The following is a 22,533-nucleotide window of genomic DNA, read 5'->3' as shown; positions in this document are numbered from 1 at the left end:
AGAGGGCTTCCTGAGCCTACGTGAGTCCCCTAAAACACCCACTCTCACTCCTTATCCCTACCCGTCCTGGCTTCATGTATTTCATAAAATGCATCTTGGATGATTATCTGTCATCTTGTCAATGTGTGTGTGGCTGAAGATTTAGGACTCAATCATTCATGCCCTGAGCCTGCATTTCCTGTTTCAGATGACAGAGACTGTGTTTTGATTTCTCAATGTAATGCCTGGCACAGCCCTACCAGCAGAAAGGTGTGTTCATATATATACACACACACACACACACACACACACACACATATATATGTATATATACGTATGTATATATGTATATATACATATATATGTATATATACGTATGTATATATGTGTGTGTGTGTGTGTGTATATTATATATATATATATATATATATATATATATATATATATATATACATTTTTTTTTTTCTGACAGCCCTTGGTGTGCCAGGCATGGAGAAGGAGCTGAATTGCTGGGCAAGGGGACAGGGAGGGAGCAGGCCATAGGCTCTGTTCCTCAAGATGCATCCACATAAGAGAAAGTCCATGTCTGGGGTTTCTGAATGAAACCAGGATTAGGCGTTGGGATTACACTCCAGTCTGGGGATAAATCAACCCATCTCTTGGCTTTTTTCAAGGGTGGGGATGAGGCCTCCGACTCATTGTCCGTATTGATCCTACACTTCCATGCTCTCCACACTGGGGCCCCAGCCTTTAGATCCAGCTGTCTAATCAGAGTCCGTGAGAAGGAGAGTACATGGGTCAGTTTATCTAGCCTCTGAGGCCAGAGCACAGGCAGCAGGGAAGAAAACAGGAGCATTGCCTCTCCTGCTACCCTCCCCAACCATCTCCCAGCAGGACAGAGAGCTTACTGGACTGTTGACAGCATTTCCTTCCCTTGTTCTGGGCCAGGGCCAGGGCTGGAGCCAGAAGGTTTGCCCAAATTTGTAGGTGTCACCACGCCTGCCCTCTACTTCCCTCCCACCGACCTCAACAACTTCTGGAACCCATCAGGAAGGCAGCAGTGCAGGGAGTGGGAGGCAGGGGGTGGGGGGAATGATGTGGAAATCCCACTGGGCTGGGGGGGCAGGATACCAGGGTCCTAGTCCTGTCTCTGCCACCCATTGTTGCATAATCCTGGTTGAGTCACACCCTCTGAGCCTCTGCGACCTTTTATCCTTCAGGGCATGGTTTACATGTCACCTGCTTAGGGAGGCCCTCTGCCATCTAAATTGGTCCTCTCTGTCCTTCATATCATTGCCCCCTCTGCTCACTCCCTTTCTAACAGCACACTTTGTAATCACACACAAGTATGTATGTATGTATGTATGTATGTATGTGTGTGTATATAAACATAAATAAATGCATGTGCAATTATATTTATTTGCTTATTTGGTTTGTTTCCTTGCCAGCAGATTCTAGGTTGTAGGCTCCGGGAACGTAGAGGCTGTGTGTCTTTGACCCTTGCACTCTCAGAGTCCAGCATAGTGCTTGGCACATAGGAGGCCAGAGAATGCTAATTGAATGAATGAATAAATGAATGCATGGCAGTTGGCCCAAGTGATCTTCCAGGTTCCTTCCAGCTGAAAAAGTTTGTCTAACGTTTCCTGCCAAGAGGACCATTCCAGGGACTCTCCCAGAGTCCCCTGTTGGGGGAAGGTGGGAGGAAAGCCGGGCGGGGGAGGGGGGCGGGGGGACCTTCGGGCTTCGGTCCCCTCCCAGGCCACTGGAGATCTTGGACCGGGATTAGCGCAGGTCCGAAGCCCACACCGGCCCCGCCTCCCGGTCGGCCAGAGGGGGCGGGGCCAGGCCGCCTCCAGCCCGGTGGCATTCGGGGCGTGCGCCCGGCCGACGGTGGCGAGGGGGCGGGCTCGAACGCGAGTCGCCGGGCGGGGCGGGGCCAGAATGCCCCCCACTCCCCCCAGCCCGGCAGTGCAGGGGGCGGGGCCCCATCCCAGAAGGGTTCCCTGCCAAGGGGCCAGGGCAGAGCCGTCGCCTAGCAACGCCCCGCCCCTCCCGCCCCCGATCCGCCGCGGGCGCCTGCCCCCAGCATGGCCTGGCCAGGCTGGTCCGCGCCGTGGCTGTGGGTCGCCGGCTGCGGGCTGCTGCTCCTCGTCCTGGTCCTGCTCGCGAGCCCCCGCAGCTGCCGAGCGCGGCGGACCCTCCGCGGCCTGCTCATGGCGCGCAGCAAGCGGCTGCTCTTCCGAATCGGGTTAGTGTCGGGCTCCAGCGGGATGCGGGGCTCGGGAAGGCGGGCGCGGGGGGAAAGGGGACTGAGAGGCGGGGGCCGGGGGAAGGACTTGAGGGTTCGGGTGGGGAGGGGGCTGGGGGATCCAGAGCCAGAGAAGAGCGATCGAAGAGGCGGGCTAGAGAAACCTCTGATTTAGGGGGACTGAGGAAGAGAAGGAGTTGAGGGGGGCTGGAAAAATGGGATGCGTTGGGGAAGGATTGGAGCGGCAGACTAGGATGGCCAGGGAAAGGAGGCATGAGAGGACAGCTGAAGAAAAGAGCCAGATGAGGGGCTGGCGACAAGGGAACTGGAAAAAGAGGGCAGGTGCAGAACAGAAGGAATGCCTCAGACCATCAGAGTGTCACCGGGAACGGCGGGCTCCTTCCATGTGTCCCTGTCCTTCTCCCCATCACCCAGCTCCCCACCACACAGTGTAAGCGCTTCTGTCTCAAGCTAGAGTCCCAGCTGTGTAGGGACTCTGTCTCTTTCCTTCTATTCCCCGACCCTGGCCCGTGTCCAAAACCCGACTCTACTCACTCAGATCTATCAAGGTTCACTGACCTCCAATGACTTTTTCCTGTCAGACCCCCTTTCCTGAGTCCTCACTCTTTCCTTCCCCCTACTTTTACCCTTTCTTGGGCCAGACCAGGGCGGTAACCACCTCTGATCTGCCACGGAGACACTAAGAGCCTGGGAAAAAACCACAAGAAGCCTTCCTAGGGCCCCAAGAAGGCTTCTTAGGGCCCCTAATCCGTACCCACAGCCAGCAGGGCAAGGGGGCAGGACCTCAAGCTTGAGGGCAGCTCTGATGGGGACAGGAACTGTGGGAGCCCTGGCCACTGGCCAGGTTTGGGGGAGGGTGCAAGCCCGGGAATTTCCTGAGCTTCAGAGAGGACATTGTATGATTATCCCTCCTCCCCAGACCACCCCAGGTCTTCCAAAAAGCTTCAGCCCTAGGATTCTACTCAAACTCAGTCTGAGGAGGAGAGATCTAAAGGCCTGGTGGGGGGAAAACCAGAAAAACATGGGGGGAGAGAGAATCATGGGTGCCTTTGGGGCATTCACATCTCTAATGGCCCAAACATTGGTCGTATTCTTTTTTTTTTTTTTCCTATTTATTTATTTATTTATTTATTTATTTATTTTTGAGTAATCTCTAAACCCAACATGGAGCTCGGGGCTCAAACTCACAGCCCCAAGATCAAGAGTCACATGCTCTAACACTGAGCCAGCCAGGCACCCAACATTGGTCACATTCTTGATCATGCTCCAACCGAGTCACCATTGCTCTGCAAATAGTGTTAAAATAATGAGCTTTACAAGCATTTAAATAATTTCATATCTGGGACCCACAAAACTTCTAGGAATTGTACAGCTCTATTTGGGGAAGGATTTTTAAAATTTACTTCTGGCTTTCAAAATCAGTAATGCTGAAGTCATACAAACAGCCTGAGGAAGTGAAAAATAGATATTTCCACAAAGAACTGGAAATCAGAAGTCCTGAAATAAGAATTCCCAAGATTGCTGTCCCAGAATCCTGAGGTCTTGGATATTCGTAGAACTTAGGACCTGGGAGTTTCCAAATCCCAAAACTTGGAATTCTCGGAGAACTTCTTTGGAATTCAGTATTCCTGTTGGGCTTTCCTGTGTCTGGATTTCACCATTGCCTTGGAATCACCTCCCAAAATTTGCAGGGCAGAAGGGCGTGCCTGGAATCAGAATTCCAGACCCTGCCCCTCCATGGTCTGGGAAACAATTAGTCCAGTCCCTTGGGGGAGAGGCCGCTTGCTGCTGGGAGGGACAGGGGGTGTTAGCAGGAAATGGTCTGGGGGAAATGGGCAGGTGTTGCTGCTGTGGGGTTGCCTCCAGGAAGGATGGAGGGGGGGTGACGGGACAGGCCATGATGCGAAGGGGCAGAGTTCACGGGCACACTCCACCCTAAATGTGTGGCTGAGAGGAACACAAATAGAAGGTTCCATTGGGGGCTGGAAAGCAAGTGATGGAAATACTAAGAGGAGAGTAATTATTATCATTAATAACAGTAATCACTGGTGTTTGACAATTTTATAAAGGGGTTTCCTCAAACATAACCACAGCTGCCTTGGGATGGGGATGACTGGGTACCGCGGAGGGTAGATCCAGGCTAACCTGAGATAGACACACACATTCGAGACTCTGCAGGGCATGGGAGACAGTGAAGCACATGGCATGCGGGTTCAACAAATCTGCTTTTGAATCCTAGGTTTGTTGCTTAGTAACCATGGGGCCCTGGACAGATAACTCAGCCTCTCTATGCCTCAGTTGTTGGCGTCTGTAAAATGCGCCTGGTGATAGTACCTACTTCGTGGGGATCCTTTGAGGATCAAATGAAATTTGCATATTAAGTGCAAAAGGTCTGGCTCATAGTAAGTGCTTGGGAAATGTTAGCAATCGCTCATTCTGTAGCATGGAGAATGGATGCGAAGGTGGCACCAGCTAGGATCTTTCTGAAGCTTTCTTCCTTCTCCTGTTTTCCAAGCCTATCCTGTCCACCCACCCCTCAGGAAATCCCACATCCCTTTATTCATTCATTGAAATCCTAACTCTTCTGGGTTGGGATTGTGGGATCACAGATATGAACAGAGTCTGGTTGCTGCTTTCCAGGAAGAGGGGAAAGGAACATGTGAAAGGGACCCAATCTGGGGCGGGAGACAGGGCATGACAAGTTCCCCAGGGAGTGGCAGGTTATGCCTACGGAGGCTGGGGTCAAGGGTGTGGGACTCTCCCATGTGTGCCACCTACTTCGTGCCTCAGTTTCCCTTTTGCCCTTTGCCTTCTCAGTGGTAGTTGAGGGGGTGTTGCAGAATGGGGCCCTGAGCAGAGCCTCAGGGGGCAGGGGTGAATGGGGAGCAAGGCTGGGCTCATCCAGGGCTGGGAATGTCTCACAGAACTGAGAAAGTAGATGGTAGCCAGCCTTTGGGGCTAGACAGTCCTAGGTGGCAAAGCCCTTCTACCCTCCCTGACCAAACCCCCTCTTCATTCCTAGGCATAGAGGGTCTTTCTTGACTCTCCCAACCTAAGTAAGGCCAACTGGCCCTGGGACAAACCTTGCTTGCTCCACTTCTGCAAGAGGAACGCCCTCCTCTGGGGCCAGTAAGGTCCACTGACTTGATTTCAAGGAGTGGCAAGAATCCTGGGCTGATGATTCTTCAGTAAATGACCCACCTGCTTGTGACCTGAACGAAGGCTGGGGTAGAGGCAGTGGGCTGGGCCAGCCCCTGCATGAGGGGAGCAGAGGGTCCTTTTCCTTTCTGCAGGCCTCTGGGACCCTGGAGAGCTACAGCTCCAGCATCCACAGTGGCCTCTTTGCTGCAGGGTAGTTTCCAAAGCATGGCCCTGAGTGAGTGTTTCCTTCCCCAAGCCACATTGCCTCCAGAATGGAGTCCGCACCCCTCACCCAGGCCTTTGGGACCCTGGTACACCCCCTCCACACCTGGCCCAGTGCCATCTTCCCCAAGCCCTGAGCTCTTTCTATACTTCTGTCTGGGCCTGTCAGACCTTCCTTCCTTCCTACATCTCTACCTGTCGAGTTTTGTTGCATCCTCAAAGCTCACCGTTAAAATGTACCCAGGGGTGCCTGGCTGGCTCCGTCAGTAGAGCATATGACTCTTGATCTTGGGGTCTTGAGTTCAAGCCCCATGTTGAGTGTAGAGTTTAGCTTAAAAAAAAATAAAAGAAAAAATATATCCAAACTCTGAAAACACTTATCCCCACTTCCACTGTTAACACCCTGGGCCAACCCACAGTCTCTTCCCAGGCCTCCTCAATTGACTCCTTCCTTTAGCATCTGTACCCCCAAAGTATTCTCAGCACAGCAAATGGGACAAAACCGTTAAGATTTACGTTAGAAATGTGCCGCTTCTCTGCTCAGATCCCTCCAGAATGGCTTAAAGGCCCTCTGAGAGCAGCCCATCCCCCACCTCACCTGGTATGCTGTTCACCTTGCTCATTCTGCCCAGTCAGCCACTTCACTCTTCCCGGAACATTCCAAGACAGGGTTACCTCTGTGCCCTGCCACTGCTGTTCTCTCTCACTAGAACCTTCTTCCCCCTGATGGCCACATGGTTTGCTGCCCCACTCCCTTCAGCTCTCTGCCCAAACTTCACCTTACTGGGGAGTCCTGCCCTGACCACCCCCTGTAAAAATAGCAGCACTCACACCCCTGTACTCTATCCCCTCTGCCCTGCTTTATTGTTCTCCATAGTACGTATCACCATATGACATCCTATATATTGACATGTCTATATGTTTATTGGTTTTCTCCCCCAACCAGAATATGAGCCACACGAGGGAAGAATCTCCTTTCACTCCTGTATCTCAGCTCCCAGAACAGTGCCTGGCACAGAGGTGGCCCTTGTTACAAGTTTTTGGAATGAATGAAAAGCTTGACCCCGGTGCCATCTTTTCCATGAAGCCTGCCCTTGCTCCCCAGTCAAAATTCATCTCTGCCTCTGTCGTGATCCTTGGCACTGGCATCCCCCTTAGAGCTTTCATTACACACTCTTGCTTGTTCTTGCATTAGGTGTTCCCAGATCTGATTCCCCCACTGGACTCCAAGCCCAGGGAGCAGGACTGAATCAAGAGGGCCTGGCATTGGGATGAGGTCTCCCTCATCCAGCAGGGGAAAGCTGAAACAGACCAGAATCCAAATCACACAAAACCCAGGGTTCTTGGCAGGGATTATAGGCAGGGAGACATGGCCAAGAGGCCTCCAGCAATGGCTGTGCCTCTGGTCCTCCCTGAGAGCCCTCAGCAGTGACTTCTCCTCCCTCTGGGGGGGATGGATGGAGTCCTGAGAGGGCTGTGAAGGCTGCAGAAGCCCAACCCGGGACAGGCATAGAGACTGGAGATAGGCCCCGTGGTCTCCCAGGCAGGCTTGGTTTTTGTTTGTTTGTTTGTTTTAAAATTTTTTTAACATTTATTTATTTTTGAGACAGAGACACAGCATGAATGGGGGAGGGGCAGAGAGAGAGGGAGACACAGAATCAGAAGCAAGCTCCAGGCTCTGAGCCATCAGCCCAGAGCCCGATGCGGGGCTCGAACTCGTGGACCGCGAGATCGTGACCTGAGCTGAAGTCGGACGCTTAACCGACTGAGCCACCCAGGCGCCCCATTGTTTGTTTGTTTTTTTAAGTTTATGTATTTATTACTGAAAGAGAGAGTGCACAAGGTGGGGAAAGGCAGAGAGAGAGAGAGAGAGAGAGAGAGAGAGACAGAATCCAAAGCAGGCTCCAGGCTCTGAGCTGTCAGCACAGAGCCCGATGCGGGGCTCGAACCCGTAAACTGTGAGATCACGACCTGAGCCCGTCAAACGCTTAACTGACTGAGCCACCCAGGCACCCCAGGGCAGGCCTGTTTTGACCACGTGCAGGTACTGCCCCTCTCCTGGGCATGGAGAACTCTCCCCCCCGCCCCACCCCCCCACCAGGCATGCTGGCAGCTTCAGGAAACTCACTCTCTAGGGCCATTTTAGCTGTCTCATTAACTTCAGTTTCCTCAGTTTTGAGAAAGCGTAAAACATTGAGCCTCTTTCTGTTCCTAAGGGCCTGTTCCAGCACAGCTCTGTGCCCTGGTCGCCTTCCAGGCCCCTCGGCCCTCAGACAGCGTTTCTGGGTTTGGTTTCATAAAGAGCGTCAGGTCAGACGCAAAGCCTGGGGCAAGCTGGGTCCTGGGGGATCGGAGGGCAGATGCCCAAAGGACCTCTTGACCAGAGGCCTCAGCCACCTGGGCTTGCCCATCGGGTCCCAGTGGAGTCTGGGGCCCAGGCTAGATGGGAGAGCTAACGAGAGCCCTCAGGCCTCTCTCGCCAGGGATAGGGAGACTGCCCGAGGGAGGAGGGGAAGAAGAACTCCATTGTGTGTTCTCCCTGGGTGTCTGAGGGAGGGGGGGGAAGGGGTTGTGTCTCAGTCCCCAGCTGAGGCCCCATGGGGCCTCCCAAGGGGCTGGAAGTGCAGACTCAGAAGCCAGAGAAGCCACACTCTGTTCAGTGCGGCTGGGAGTGAAAGGTGTGCCAGTGAGCCCTCACTGGGGTGGCTGTTGCTGTGTCCCAGCCCTGACCCCCCTGACCCCTCAGGGCAACTGCAGGGAATCACCTGAGGCAGGCTGTCCCCCTCTCCCCTCTCCCCCTTCCCCCTCCCCCCTCCCCAATCTGCACAGCAGTTTTTCTAAGTCCCAGAGGACCAATTAAGGAACTTTCTTTTCTTTTTTTTTTAATTTTTTTTTTTTTACGTTTATTTATTTTTGAGACAGAGAGAGACAGAGCATGAATGGGGGAGAGCAGAGAGAGAGGGAGACACAGAATCCAAAGCAGGCTCCAGGCTCTGAGCCATCAGCCCAGAGCCCTACGGCCCGGCCCGACGTGGGGCTCGAAATCACGTGAGATCGTAACCTGAGCTGAAGTCGGACGCCCAACCGACTGAGCCACCCAGGCGCCCCAGGAACTTTCTTTTCTTTTTGGTGAGGTGACAGTGAGTAGTTCTGGGCCCCAGAACTGCTGGATGAGAATCTGGGTGGGGGTGGGGGTGGGGGTGCAGGCAGAAAAGGAAAAGGTAAGAATCTTCTTGTTTAACCAGCAACCCCAGATCACTCTGATGCAGCTGCCCAAGGCACACATACATCCCAGCTTCCTGACAATGCCTGGGAACCCCATGGCAGAGAATTTGAATCCCACATCGGCCCTGGGGTGTCTACATCATCTTGTAAATCATGTGACATCATGTGACCTTTCGGGGCTGAGCTGCTCTTTCAAGGAGGAGGAGCACCCGGTTTCATTGAGAAGGAAACTGAGGCTTGGGGAGTGAGTTCCTGCTTCTTGCCTCTGGCAACAGAAGAAAGGAAGCTGTAGGGGCCCATTATATGGGGCAGTGACTTCCGGCTAGGTGGGAGGCTAGGAGATAGGACTGGTTCTTCCCAGTAAGTGCTTCACATTTCCTGGCCAGGGTCTGTTCTGCCTTCCCACTCTTCTGCATCTGGTGCATGATGCTACCCATGGAACCATCAACCCAGTCATACATCCAGGATTAGGAATCAGTCAAGATTTGAAAGGGGCCTTCAGGATTCTCCAGTTTAGGGTGTCTTACCCTGAGGCCTATGGGGTCTCGGACCCTCTGCATTCATCGGTAAAATGCCACACATGTAATAAGTTCGGCCCAAGTCTGAGTCTCAAAAAGGCTAAAACCAGGGATCCAAGAGGTTCCAGTGGCCAGATCCTGGGTTGTGTGTCTGGGTCACTGAAAGTGACCCCAACATGGCATTTTTTGTCAGCAGAGGCCCTCAGAGGCGTTGGGTCTGCCCCAAAATAGTTCAGGCCCACTCATGTCATTCTTCCCCCTGATTTGGGTTTGGGGGGGGGTGCGGATTCTAGCGGTCAAGGGTGTGTACTCCAGGATCAGGCTGCCGGGGATGAATCTGTGCCCCACCGCTGGCCTTGGTGTGATCATGGGCGGCCCCCTCCCCACCTTTCCGGGCTTCAGTGTCCTTGTCTATGAAATGGAAGATTGGTAGCAGCTGCCTCCAGGTCACTTGGAGGCCGACTGGAGGCGATTGATGGGAGGCACTTCGCTCAGCTTGGGCTGCCCTGAGGTGACGTTGGGGAAGAATGGACCAGTGAGCTCCAGAGCTCAAACACACATAGTTAAACTGACAGACACACTGTGGGGAAAACAGATGATCTGACAATAGTTAACCTGCCTGTGCAGACCCCCATCCAGTGCTTCCTCCAGCTCCTCCATTCAGGGGCCCTGGGTCCAGACCCCAGGGTCTGGGCAGCTGGGATTTTGTGCCTTGTAACACAGCCCACCCATGTCTTTGAGTCTAGTGACCCGCTTCTCAGAGCACCTTGCTTGGCCAGGTGCGTGGGTGCAGCAGGGGTGGGGGGGGGGCGGGACTTGAGAGGCAGGTGGGGGAGTGGGGGAGGGGCAGAGGTGGTTGAAACTGGGGCCCCACAAGCCCCCACTGGGCTTCACAGGGTCCACAGCCAGGCCTGGGGCCCACTGAGCTGAAGGAACACCTTCCATTCCAGTCACTTTAACACCTGGATGTTTGCCCCCCCCCCCCCCCCCCCCCCCCCCCGCCCCAGCCTTTCCTGGGCATTCAGCCAGCATTTTCTGAGTGCCAGTTCTGTGCTCTACTAGTGCAGGGGGCCTCCCAGGGGGATCCGGAGGAGCCACGAGGAGCAGGCTGGGTCACCAGCCAAGTCTGCCTCCCCCATGCATGGCACTCACTGATTAGACACCGGATAGAAGTCGATAAGTTCCCTGCCACTGAGGGGCTCAGCTCCTGCCACCCCCAGGGGTGGGGGTGGGGTGATGGGGGGTGAAGCTGAATGTTCTAGATGGAGCAGAGGAAAGTGGCTTTCTGCTGGGGTAATCAGGGTGGGTTTGAGCAGAGTCCTGAAGGATACTTAGGATTCCAGTAAGAGGAGAAGGCCTGGAGGGTATTCGAGGCCAGAGACCTGCAGGAGCTGAGGCAGGAAGGTAGCTTGAAAATTTAATGAGTTATTTCAGGCATTCGAAAGAAGATGGATAATATAACAACCTCCACCCCCACCGCCCAGCTTAAGGAACAAAATATTACTGACTCTGTGAAGTCCCTGTGGCCACCCCCGCAGCCTACTTCCTTCCTGCCTCCGAAGGAAGCCTGCTAACCTGCACGTTGACCATACACTCAGATGCCTTTATTCTCTGACTACATACATCTGTATCCCCAAACAGTACAGATAATGGTTTGGTGTGCTTCGGCATTTTTAATAACTATTGTCAGATTGTCTGTTTTCCCTACAGTTTGCCTGTTAGTTTAATGCTGTGTGTTTGAGCTTTGTGCACGTTGAGTGAGACCTGGTGCTCTGGATGATCGTGTGGTGACACTCTCCTGTCACCAGTGGGGAGCCAGCGAAGGCTTTTGAGCAGGAGCAGGACTCATTCAAAGGTGGCGTTTTAGGAACTTACATTTTTCCAGTGGTTTACGGTTTGGTTCAGAGGCAGAGAGCTGAGGAAAGGAGGCTTTCGTAGAGACCTCGTGAAGAGCTTCTGGGGCCTCTTCCCCGGGGCAGCCCGTCTTGGGGTTGGGGGGAGCAAAACTGAGAGGGTTCTGTTTTGGTAGCATGTGGCAGGGACAGGGTGAAATGGTGGCCTAAGCTGTGCCACTGGGAGGATGACGGGGCCTTTCCCAGAGAGAGAAGACATGGTGGGAGGGGTTGACGAGCATGGTTTCAGACCCCGGTGATCATGACACCCAGCCAGCACAGGAGGCAGATGAAGAAGAAGCCACAGCTCTGGGACTGGAGAGAGTCACGTGGGGGTCACTGTCAGGGGAAGAGCAGGCCTGAGGACAGGATCCCAGCAGTCACTAGGTCCTTGCCCCCACCCCAGGTCCTTCCCCTGCTCTGGACAGTGATCTAGACTCGGGCCCATAAGGGCCACCTTGTCCCTCTCTCCCACAGCCAAGCAGGGCACAGATCTCAGGCCTGGCGTCCATTCCCAACTTTCTCCATCTCCCCACTCCTCCACCCTGCTCCCTTAAACGGCTCCCTCCAACACTGCAGGCCGGCAAGCTCCCAGAAAGGGAAGTCAGAGCGTGTGCCTCCCTGCTTTAAGAACCACCAGCAATTGGGGTACCTGGGTGGCTCAATCGGTTAAGCGTCCAACTCTTGATTTCGGTTCAGGTCATGATCTCACAGTTTGTGGGTTCGAGCTCTGCATAGGCCTCCCTGCTGATGGTGCACAGCCCTCCCCCCTCAGCCCCCCCCCCCCCGTTTGGGATTCTGTCTCCCTCTCTCTCTGCCCCTCTCCCCACTCGCTGTCTCTCAAAATAAATAAATAAACATTAAAAAAAAATAAAAACCACCAGCAGTTTCCTGCCCCCTTCCACTGCCTGGCCCTGCCCACCCCTCTGACCCCTCCCCTGGCACTCTCCATCCCTCTGGCCCTGCCTAGAGACTCCCGAGACCTCCTGGCAACTCCCAGAACATGCCCCACTCCTGCTTGCTTCGGGGCCTTAGTGCTGCTGCATCGCCCAGACAGTCCGCACTCCCTCTCTGATTTCCATTCCCAGCTCATTTGTGACCCTCAGAGAAGAGACAGGCCTTCCCGGAGCACCCTGTCTCCAGTAAGACGGGCTCCCCTCTGCTGCCCTCTTCCACCACCAGCTGCAGTTAGCTCGCTTGCTTGCGATTGATTTGTTTCCTGGGTTGGTGTCAGTTGGCCACTCCCCTCTCTATGTTGGCAGGGCCCTGCCTTGCTCTCCGCTGTCTGCACCATGTCCAGCACGTGCAGGAAATAGTTGCTGAAAAGAGTAAATGAAAGAAAGCGGCCTTGTTCACGGCAGCCTCTCAGGGCACAGTCCCTCCCTTTGTGGATCTTGACCTTCGCTGGGAAATCAAGCACATATAATAAGCATCCAATAAGGAAGACAAGGGAACATTTATCAGGTCCCTCCCAAATGTGGACAACCACGTTCTAACAGCTGTGAGGGGTGCCCGGCTGAATTCGGGAAGGAAGCGACAGTTGCTGAGCCTTCCCCCCACCAGGCCCTCAACTGACTGTTAACATTTGTTATCTTGTCTTATGTCACTGAATTTTCACACAGGCCCGCAGAACTAAATAAGTCATGGTATCACCACTTTATAGATGAGGAGCCCAATCTAAGAGACCAATAACTTGCCCAAGGACACTGGGCTGGGGGAGCCAAGCCATGACTGGAACCCAGGGCCCCCACGCTTTCCATAAGCCTTAGTAGGAAGAAATGAAGTCAGGAACAGGACTCCAAGCACAGATGCGAGGTGGTGTCGGGGCACAGAGGAAAGGGTGATTTTATTCCCTGATTTATTATTTTGTAAGTTTTCACTTTGAAATAATTTCAGACTTGCAAAAATAGCTCACGGGATTCCTATACACCTCTCACCCTGCTCCCCTGAATGTGACGTCTTCCATAACCACAGACAATTAGCAGAACCAAGAAATTGACACCCATAGAAACTCTTTAACTACCCTCCAGACCTTACTGAAATCTTTCCAGTTGTCTCACTGACATTCTTTTTCTATTTACGTTGTCCCAACCAATCCTGTCTCGTTGGGCACAGAGAATCAGCAGCCCCTGCCAGCTGGCTCCCTTCCTCCCTCTGGGGACTTTTACACTTCCGGTCTGTCCAGTTCTGGGTGAGCCTTCCCCACATTCTGACACAGCATGCTCCCTCACTTCTTGGAAACGTTACCCTCCAGAGAGGCCTTCCCTTGATGTCATCATTCTCTGTTCTGTTGCCCGGTTTTATTTTGTCACTTTGACTTGACATGTCTTTATTCTCCTGTCTGTCCCACTAGAATATAAGCTGCTAGAGGGCGGTGACTCTGCCTTACTCACTGTGCGCCCAAAGCAGGCTAAGAGCAAAGGCCTCACTAAACATGGTTTAAATGCATAAAAGTGTGAAGCGGCTGGAGCTGATGTGAAAGCACAACAGAGGGGGGCCTATGAAAACTGCACATCCAAACACAGAAAGCATGGCCAGACCCTCCCGTGGTGTATCCAAATCCCAACCTGCACACGTGTGTGGGTACCCAGAGCAGGGATCGCAATGATCAAACTCTGGCAAAATCGAGGAAACCTGCTTGGTTTTTGAAGCACGTGTATGCAAATCAGCCAGCTCTTCCCAAAGGGGGGCCTGAAGAGCGGCTGCCCCTGCCCCCACCACCCCAACAGAAACACAGCAAATCTCTGTAGAGATTTAGGGTGCATTATCGACCCCCCACCCTGTACCTCGAACTCTCTGTCCCAGGCTTAATCAGCCAGAATCTCTGCCCCTCTTCTGACTTGCTGTACAACCCTAAACATTGGCACAGAGGCTTTTGGAAGCCCCCACCCGCCCTCCCAGCACCTGACCACCCCAGCCTACTTCCATTTTCCCTTCAGAGAGGCCAGCATGTGGGACAGCTCCAGGTGGCTCGATCTGAGCCAGCTGGGCTGCTCACATTATTTGCAGGGCCTGATGTAAAATGGAATTTGGAGCCTTTTGTTCAAAGAGCAGGAAAAAGGTGCCATGAAAGGTACTAAAATATAATAAGCTTTTCCTTTCTTCTACAATTTCTCTTTTGACCTGTCCTCATATTTTTAGTTTGCTACTTAATGTCATTCTAAGTAAAGAAAAATTAAAAATCTGAGTCATTAACATGAATTTTGCCTTCTGCCTTAGTCTTAAATGACATTTAAGTCACATATGAAATCATTGAAACTACGTAATTCACATTTCTTAGCATGTACGCAGATAATGTGTTTTGTTCTTACCTGAGCAGTGGAAAATGCCGCACAAAACGAAGTTACCTGTTTCTATCCCTTTTGACACACACACATTCTGCCAGCTCTGTCGGCCTTCAGCTCACTCAGGAGCGAGGGAGGACAGAAAAGATGGGACAGATAGGTTACCCTCTTTCCTTTTCCCTCTGTAGCATCTTTTACAGCGTAAGTGATCGGATCATACAGGGTAATAACACGAGTGAGAAAGGATGGACAGGGTTTCTTGGTCATTGGTGTTTCTTAGAATGCCACTAACTTCCTTCTGCATTTAAAGCCAATTCTGGTTTGGGCTAAGGTGTGGCCTCTCGGGCCAGCCGGTGTGCCCCGTAGTCATAGGTGTGTACTCACCTTGTAACCACTTGGAGTCCGAATGCCCACCATGACGGATGCACCAGAAGCCCCGGCTGTGGGCACCGCGCACGCGGTATGGGTGCGGGGCAGTCGGGACAGAGCGCACACGTGCTCTGTCATCTCCTCCACCCACCGCCTGTTCCCTTGTCAGGCTTCACTTGCAGGACACAAGTTCTAAGAAAAAATCATGAAGAGCTTCAAGATGGTGACCACGGAGCGCTAAGCCGAGCTCAGGGGCCTTAGGTGACCGCACTGGTCACACGCCCGTGAAGCTTGCCCTGCCTGCCCGTTTCCTGTGTTTGGAGGCCTCTGTCACTCACAAGTCCCCTCTGTTGTTTGTGCTGACTTGTCGCCTTTTCCTTTCTCTGTGCAGCGCGTGGGATGGCCTGAAATCGTGGCGGGAGGGGGGAGTGAGTGTGGTCAGACCGTCCAGCCTACCTCTCCCTGCTTCCTCCACCAGACAGCCAGACAGAACTTTCTATAGTTCCGCAAAGGAGAGCGCGCTGCTGTCTGCCGCCTCTGGGCCTGGCCTGTTGTTTCCTCTACCCCAGTGGCTCTCAAAGTTTGGTCCCTGGACCAGCAGCAACAAGCATCACCTGGAGCTCGTTAGAAATGCAAATTCCCAGGCCCCACCCCAGACCTGCTGAGGCTGGGGATGGGGCAAAGAATCTGTTTTAACTCCCAGGCGTGATTGTGATGCATCACTGCTCTCCGGAAACACTTTTTACACCTCATTTCAGCTTCCTAACGCGTCCACCCTTCTCGCGTCCACCCTTCTCGTGGAATAACCCCCTCCCCTCTGAGTCCCCTCTGAGTCCCCTCTGTGAATCCCTCCGCTCACATCCGCCCTGATGGGCCCGGGGCTCGGGGTGTGTCCATCACGGCAGTGTACTGAGCAGGGCAAACAGTAGGCACAAGATAATGGTAGCGGTGCGCTGAAGGGGGGGGGGGGGGGGGCGTGGCCAAGGGAGTGGACACGTGGGACCTGGGCATCTCCGAGGGCCCACGCCCACGTGCAGGGGCGGGGCTGAGCACAGACATCCCGCCCCGCAGGTACAGCCTGTACACCCGCACCTGGCTCGGGTACCTCTTCTACCGCCAGCAGCTGCGCAGGGCTCGGAATCGCTACCCCAAAGGCCACTCTAGAACCCAGCCCCGTCTCTTCAACGGTGAGCTCTGGCTGCCCCGGGGCCACCATCGCCCCAGGCTGTGCCCACCCACCCTCCCTGCCTATGCCCCATCACACGCCCCTGGCTGCTGGGCTCCCTACGCGTCACCCTGTCCACAGCCCATCTCTGTCCCCCAGGAGTGAAGGTGCTTCCCATCCCCGTCCTCTCAGACAACTACAGCTACCTCATCATCGACACCCAGGCCCGGCTGGCTGTGGTTGTGGACCCCTCTGACCCTCAGGCTGTACAGGTGAGGGGAGGGGCGGGGGGGGGGCAGGGGTACCTGGTGTCACCAGAGAGGGGCTGACCCTGATCCCTCTACCAGTGGAATGTGTCCCCTTGCACATGCCCTCACACATAGACCCCCACAACCACAGCGGGGTTAAGGGCCGGTGTCCAGGGCATGGCTGGGATGGGGGGAGGACAGCCGTGGGGGATCTGAGCCACAGGGAGAGGGATGCTGACTCAGGACCATGGTCTGAGGTTTCTTCTGTCTCTCACTCTCTGTGGCCCCTTTCTGACCGTCTTTCTTCTCTCCTCATCTGTGTCTGTCAGTCTCTGGATCTCTCCATCTTTCCTTCCCATTTCTGATTTCGCTGTATGTGGCTCTATCTGTGTGTTTACACACCTCGGGTCTCCACCTCCCCACCCTCCCCCCATTGCCCTTGCTCAGTCTCAGCTTCCCCCCTCCCCCCTAGCTCCATCCTCTAGCTCTCTCATCCTCTAGCTCCTCTCATCCTCTCATCCTCTAGCTCCATCACCTCCCTGTCCCTCATCCTTCCTGCTGCCCCCTCTGCAGCCAGCACCTGCACCCCTGTCCCTCTCTGCACACCACTCCTCAGTCTCAGTACCTCCTCTCTCTCCCCCAGGCTTCCATTGAAAAGGAGGGCGTTGATTTGGTTGCCATCCTCTGCACTCACAAGCACTGGTAAGGGACTGGGGTGGCATCTGGGTATGGATGACCTTCCCTGGCCGACCCTGGCCCCGGCGGGCTTGTTGGGACTGGACCTAGGGAGGACAGGCTGGGCTGGGGGGCCGGGAGTCAGGATGAGCGGGCACCCACCTTCTTCCTAAAGCCACCAGGGCATCAGCAGAGAAGGAGGGAAGGGGCGGGTCTCCCACCCTGCACTTATCAGACTCCTAAAGCCCTAGAGGAGGGCAGGGCAGGCATTTATCTCTCATTCTGTGGGCATGTAGTAGATGCCTGCTGTGCTTGGGACGTGGGCAGACCTCGTGAGTTCTTTCCTCAAGGAGATTATAGTCCAGTGGGGGAGACAGCCCCGCATGACAGTGTACAACGATGACAAACATTTAGGTGGCACTTGGCACAAGGTGCAGGAGGTGGGGGGCATTTGGTGAAGTGTGACCAGGTCCACTTGGAGAGACTAGAGGCTGATGACCCTGGAGCTGAGAGAGGCCAGAAAGATTGGTTGGCATTGGCTGGGTGACAGAAGGGAGGGGTGGCAAGTCGCGGGGATGACCTTCTGAGCAGGGGAACAGCTTGAGCAAAGGCCTAGAGGTGTGGACAGCTTGGCTCACTTCAGAAGCCCGGGGCTCAGTGCCCAAAGGCCTGGAGATCTGGAAAGAGGAAGGCAAGGAGGCCTAGTACCATTGCCCCTCAGAGTCCCTGCCTGTCTCTGCCATCCCACAGGGACCACAGTGGAGGGAACCGTGACCTCAGCCGGCGGCACCAGGACTGTCGGGTGTATGGGAGCCCTCAGGACGGCATCCCCTACCTCACCCAGTAAGTCCCTGACCCCAGGGTGGATGGTCCTTCCGTGGGCCCTTTCCCGCACCCCACCCTTCAGTCGAGGATCGCAGGATTGACAGCAGTTGGGTCTTTGCTGATGCCCTTCCTGACCCTTAGAGGGCAGATCAGAGCCCATCTGAAGACTGGCACTACCCATCCCCCAACTCATCCAGCCATGGTCCCCAAAAGAGGAAGAGGAGAGGGTTTGGATCTGAAGCCCTGGGCATCGTGGGTGCCTTCCCTCTTTGGTGTGGAAGCTCCTTGGGCTTAGGGTGGGACAAGGAGCAGCACATCCCAAGCTCTAGTACCTTCTCTCCGCTATTGCCTTGCTTCTCAGTCCCCTGTGTCATCAAGATGTAGTTAGCGTGGGACGGCTCCAGATCCGGGCCCTGGCCACCCCTGGCCACACGCAAGGCCATCTGGTCTACCTGCTGGATGGGGAGCCCTACAAGGGTCCCTCCTGCCTCTTCTCAGGGGACCTGCTCTTCCTCTCTGGCTGTGGTGAGTTCCCCCAAAAGGGAAGCAGGAGGAGGGGCCAGAAAGGAGGGGGAGAGGTCAGGACAGGGACCCAAGGACAGCCACAGTCCCATGCAGTGCATTAAAACTTTGGTTTTAGCACAGATATTGCCTTGACAGTTACTCCCATCTGTATTAGCCCCCCCCCCCTTTTTTTTAATACCTTCACAACTTCCCACAGGGGATGGACAGAATGAGACAACACCGGTAACTGAGTACAGACCTCACAGGGTATTTGTTTCCACCGTGAAGCCTAGTTCTCTGATACAGTCACTGGAGAGACTGGTTACAAAAAGTGGAGAACCTCCAAATGAGAGGGTAAACCATGGGTGGGGGAGGACCACAGTCCCAGGCTGCACGGAGTCTCAAAGGGCAGCACTGGCAAAGAAAAAAGTGCTCCGTGGAAAAGAGCAACCCCACACCAGCTGTGCTTGGGGCCCTTAGAACTCAGCCTGAAGGTTCTGTACCTCCTCCCCACCCACATGTCAGTATATGCAACAGAGGCTTCAAACAGGTCTGGTTGGGGAGTGAATATGTGGGCTCAGCATCCAGTGGGAAGGACGGCACGGAAGCCTGGGGGAGTGGGTATGGCAGGGGCAAGGCTAGGGCTGCTGGCCAGTCCCAGCTCTGCAAGCTGGTCCCCACCCCTCTTACTTACGCCAAGCTGTGTTCTCCTTGTATCTTGTAACATACCCGCCGATCCTCACCAGGACGGACCTTTGAGGGCACTGCAGAGACCATGCTGAGCTCCCTGGACACGGTGCTGGGTCTGGGGGATGACACTCTGCTGTGGCCCGGTGAGGTGCCCCTCCACCCCTCCCTCACTCCCCCTAGAGTCCCAGCCCACCCAGCTTTGGGCCCGGAGGTGACGCAACTCCACCTCTGATGGCTCCGGGGAGCCAATTCTAGCAGTCAGGGCAGAGCGCCCTTCATTTTGGAGCACTGGCTCTGAATGCCTCTGCTTCTCACACTAACTGCCCCTGACAGCCAGCCCTCTGCCTCCTGGGAGCCCTGTAGGCCCTGGTGCATCTCAGAGACATGGCTGATATTTTATAGCTAGAGCCTAGAACAGAAAATAGCCTTTGCTTATCAGAGAAGTCAGTGAATCTACTCTGCACGCATCCAGATCTATACTCCCCATGCATGTACGTTGAGTGTCCATTTGTCCATCCATACAGACACCGCATGTCCCTACACACACACACACACACGCACACGCACACACATTGGATATCCATAGTTTCTAAAACGCATCACTAATATGTCAATTAATCCTCAAACCATATATTTATCCATCCATTCATTTGACAAGTGCTTTATTGAACACCTAACATGTGCCAGGCTCTGTTCTAGGCACCAGGGACACATCTGTGTTCTAGTAGCATTATAGTTTGTTTTCTCCACTTGCCAAATGAGAAAATTGTGGCTCAGAGAGGTGCCACGATTTGGCTGAGGTTGCACAGCTGGGCAGGGGCAGAGTCAGGGCTAGGATGCAGGTCCCCCGGCTCCAGGTCTGGTGGTTTTCCCCCCTGAACTGCTTCTGCCCCTTCACTCATGGCTGACCTGTGCCCACATTCAGAGAAGCAGCTCCGTGTGGCTGGGGCTTTCCTGGAAGGGCCACGCCTCCCCCTGGTTGTCAGGTACCCAGAGGCCAGTGGGTAGGGAGGACATTCTCTGACCCCACCACCAATCTCTGTGTGTCCTGCTCTCTGCCCCCGTGGTGGTCCTCAGGTCACGAGTACGCGGAGGAGAACCTGGGCTTTGCGGGTGTGGTCGAGCCCGAGAACCTGGCCCGGGAGAGGAAGATGCAGTGGGTGCAGAGGCAGCGGATGGAGCGCAAGAGCACGGTGGGGGCTTGGGTCCAGGAGGGGCCCGAAGGCACTCCCCAGCAGGAGCCCCTCTCTGCTGAGCTGGGGCCTGCAGGCCCCTCCCCAGAGCTCTGACGGGGGAGGGGGGGGGCTCCGTTCACAGGCCTTCAAGCGAGGCCTCCTGGACCCTGAGACAGGGTAGGGGGTGGGGAGGCTTCCCTGACTGGGTCTATTTTCCAGATTCTCTCCGCTCAACCTGGTGCCTCTCGTCCCACAGTGCCCGTCCACCCTGGGAGAAGAGCGCTCCTATAACCCATTCCTGAGGACCCACTGCCTGGTGCTGCAGGAGGCCCTGGGGCCAGGCCCGGGCCCCACTGGGGACGACAGCTACTCCCGGGCCGAGCTCCTGGAGAAGCTCCGCCGGCTGAAGGACCTGCACAAGAGCAAGTGACAGCCCCCACCCCATCCCAGCCCTCCCCCCCGCGGCGGGGAGGCCACCCGTCGCCCGCACCACACCATCCCTCTCATCGCTACCACCCGCCACCTCCACCGGCGCCCACGGCGGGCATCAGTCCCAGCACTGTCAGGGGAGGAGGGTCGAGGTGATGAGGACGTGAGACCGAGGAGGAGGAGGCTGGTGGAAGGCTTGGAGACCCCACTGGGTGAGGCTGAGTTATCCGGGGCGAGAGGAAAGGCGGAGCCTTGGGACATCTCCAGAGCCAGCTGCGAGGGTGCCTCCTCTCCTGCCCTGTTCCTGCCCGGGCAGTGAGGGGTCATCTTCCCCCTTCTCCCATCCAGGGTTGGGAAAGATGGTCCCCCAAAGTGGCCTGAGGTGTGGTGCCTTGGAAAAGCGGTCACTCAGAGGGGGAGCTGGGCTCTGGTGTCCTGAGACACTGGGCCTCCTCCCCAAGCCTCCCCCCCCCCCCGCCCCTCCCCCCCCCCCCCCCCCCCCCACTCCACAAAAGCATTTTTCAAACAGCCATTTCTGGGAAAGATGAAAGGGCTGGAAGTCTGGCTGTCTGGACAATCTCGGCCTCAGTGACTCCCCTACAGCCTGGAAAAGGGAGGGTCCTGGTTGCCACGGAAACTGGAAACTGCGACCTCAGGCTGAGGAGACACAGGAAGCTGGGATTGCAGCCCCACAGTCTCCTCGTGCAGCAGGCCTCCGCCCCTGCCTGGGGCCCAAAGGACTCCCCTTTCCAGGGGAGAGAAAGCCATCTTCCGCCCCGGCCACGGCAGTTTTCTCCTGACGGTCCTTGTTCTTAGGAACTTCTGCCTTGCTCTAACTCCTTCTTTATCCTCTCAGTCCCGCTGTGCTTTTAGTTATAAAGACATTATTCATCTGGCCCTCTGCAGTTTGCCAAGAACACCCCCATGTCATTTCTCATTTGATCCTTGGTCCCACCCTGGCTGGGGGTGGGGGGTCTGCGCAGCAGAGCGCAGAAGTCAGAAGTCCGGGAGCAGACTGCTGTCAGAGTGGCGGCTTCCAGGACCCCAGGCCTGGGCCTTTCCCCCAGCTCAGCCTCTCCTCTGGTCTCTAGTCCAAGTCCTCCTGGAGCCAAAGAGAGGAACCATAAGGTCCTCGAGCGGGCATACCTCGGGTCAACCAGGAGCCTTGGCTTCCTGTGTGCAAGCCTTCCCTCGGGCTGGGCTCCGCTCACCTCTGCTGAGACTCGGAGACGACCCCTCCCTTCAGCTTCCCCTCATCGTCCCGCCTCTGCCTCCCTCTCCAGCCACAGCCTCTGGTACCAACTCTAGCAATACCACCAGAATAGAGTTCCCTGTCCCCCAAGACATGCAGTTTCCTGCCTCTGTGCCTTCGCTCATGCTCTTTCTTCAGACTGGAATGCCTTTCCCCTGCCCCTCCGGCCTTGTCTGCCTGGCAAACACCCATTCATCTCTCACAATCCCCCTCAAAGGCCCCCTCCTCCGGGAAGACATCCCCCATGCCCCTCGCCCTCCAGGCTACCTCGCTCTTTGTAAATGCTTCTCTTGTGGCAGTTATCACACTGTATTTTACTTGTTTACATGTTTGTCTCCCCTTCTAGACTGTGAACCTTTCAGGGCATGGACTGTATCTTAATGCATCTCTGTATTTCTGCGCCTAGCACGGTGCCTAGCACACAGTAGGCGCTCAATAAATCTTGAATGAATGAATAATTTAACCGGGGCTTGGTCACTCAGTGAGATCGTCTTTAGGGCTGGTCCCACTTTCCCGTCTCCGTCACAGGTCTGCTAACTTGGAGTTACTGCTCTCCAAGAGCCTTGGCCGGAAACAGTGCTATAAATACATGCTCCCGTGGCTCGTGTGCACTTGTTCGGGATTACAGTGTGCTTCCCTTAGCGTTTTCCAGAGCTTGAGAGGCACAGGTG

General features: G+C 55.1%; 1 protein-coding gene across 6 annotated transcripts in view; it reads left to right on the top strand.

The window, feature by feature from the left end:
• PNKD (PNKD metallo-beta-lactamase domain containing) overlaps positions 1-22,325 on the top strand; it is a 60,152-nt gene extending 37,827 nt beyond the window's left edge. For 2 of the 6 annotated variants that reach the window (XM_019445999.2, XM_019446005.2), the window contains exons 3-10: positions 15,971-16,086; positions 16,206-16,336; positions 16,956-17,014; positions 17,738-17,830; positions 18,174-18,337; positions 19,063-19,149; positions 20,084-20,199; positions 20,438-22,325. In XM_019445999.2, coding sequence (XP_019301544.1) covers positions 15,971-16,086; positions 16,206-16,336; positions 16,956-17,014; positions 17,738-17,830; positions 18,174-18,337; positions 19,063-19,149; positions 20,084-20,199; positions 20,438-20,611 — 940 coding nt within the window. In that variant the 3' untranslated portion in view covers positions 20,612-22,325. Of the gene's footprint in view, positions 1-1,928; positions 2,228-15,970; positions 16,087-16,205; positions 16,337-16,955; positions 17,015-17,737; positions 17,831-18,173; positions 18,338-19,062; positions 19,150-20,083; positions 20,200-20,437 lie in introns of those variants that run through there. The other 4 variants (XM_019446003.2, XM_019446004.2, XM_019446001.2 and 1 more) reach the window with 4 other exon arrangements.
• Positions 22,326-22,533: the final 208 nt, after the last annotated feature.

Source organism: Panthera pardus, unplaced genomic scaffold (genome assembly GCF_024362965.1).
Source record: "Panthera pardus isolate Hobbes unplaced genomic scaffold, ASM2436296v1 HiC_scaffold_10, whole genome shotgun sequence".
Classification (NCBI taxonomy): domain Eukaryota; kingdom Metazoa; phylum Chordata; class Mammalia; order Carnivora; family Felidae; genus Panthera; species Panthera pardus.
Note: the sequence above shows the minus strand (reverse complement) of the source record. Positions and strands in the feature narration are given on the sequence as shown.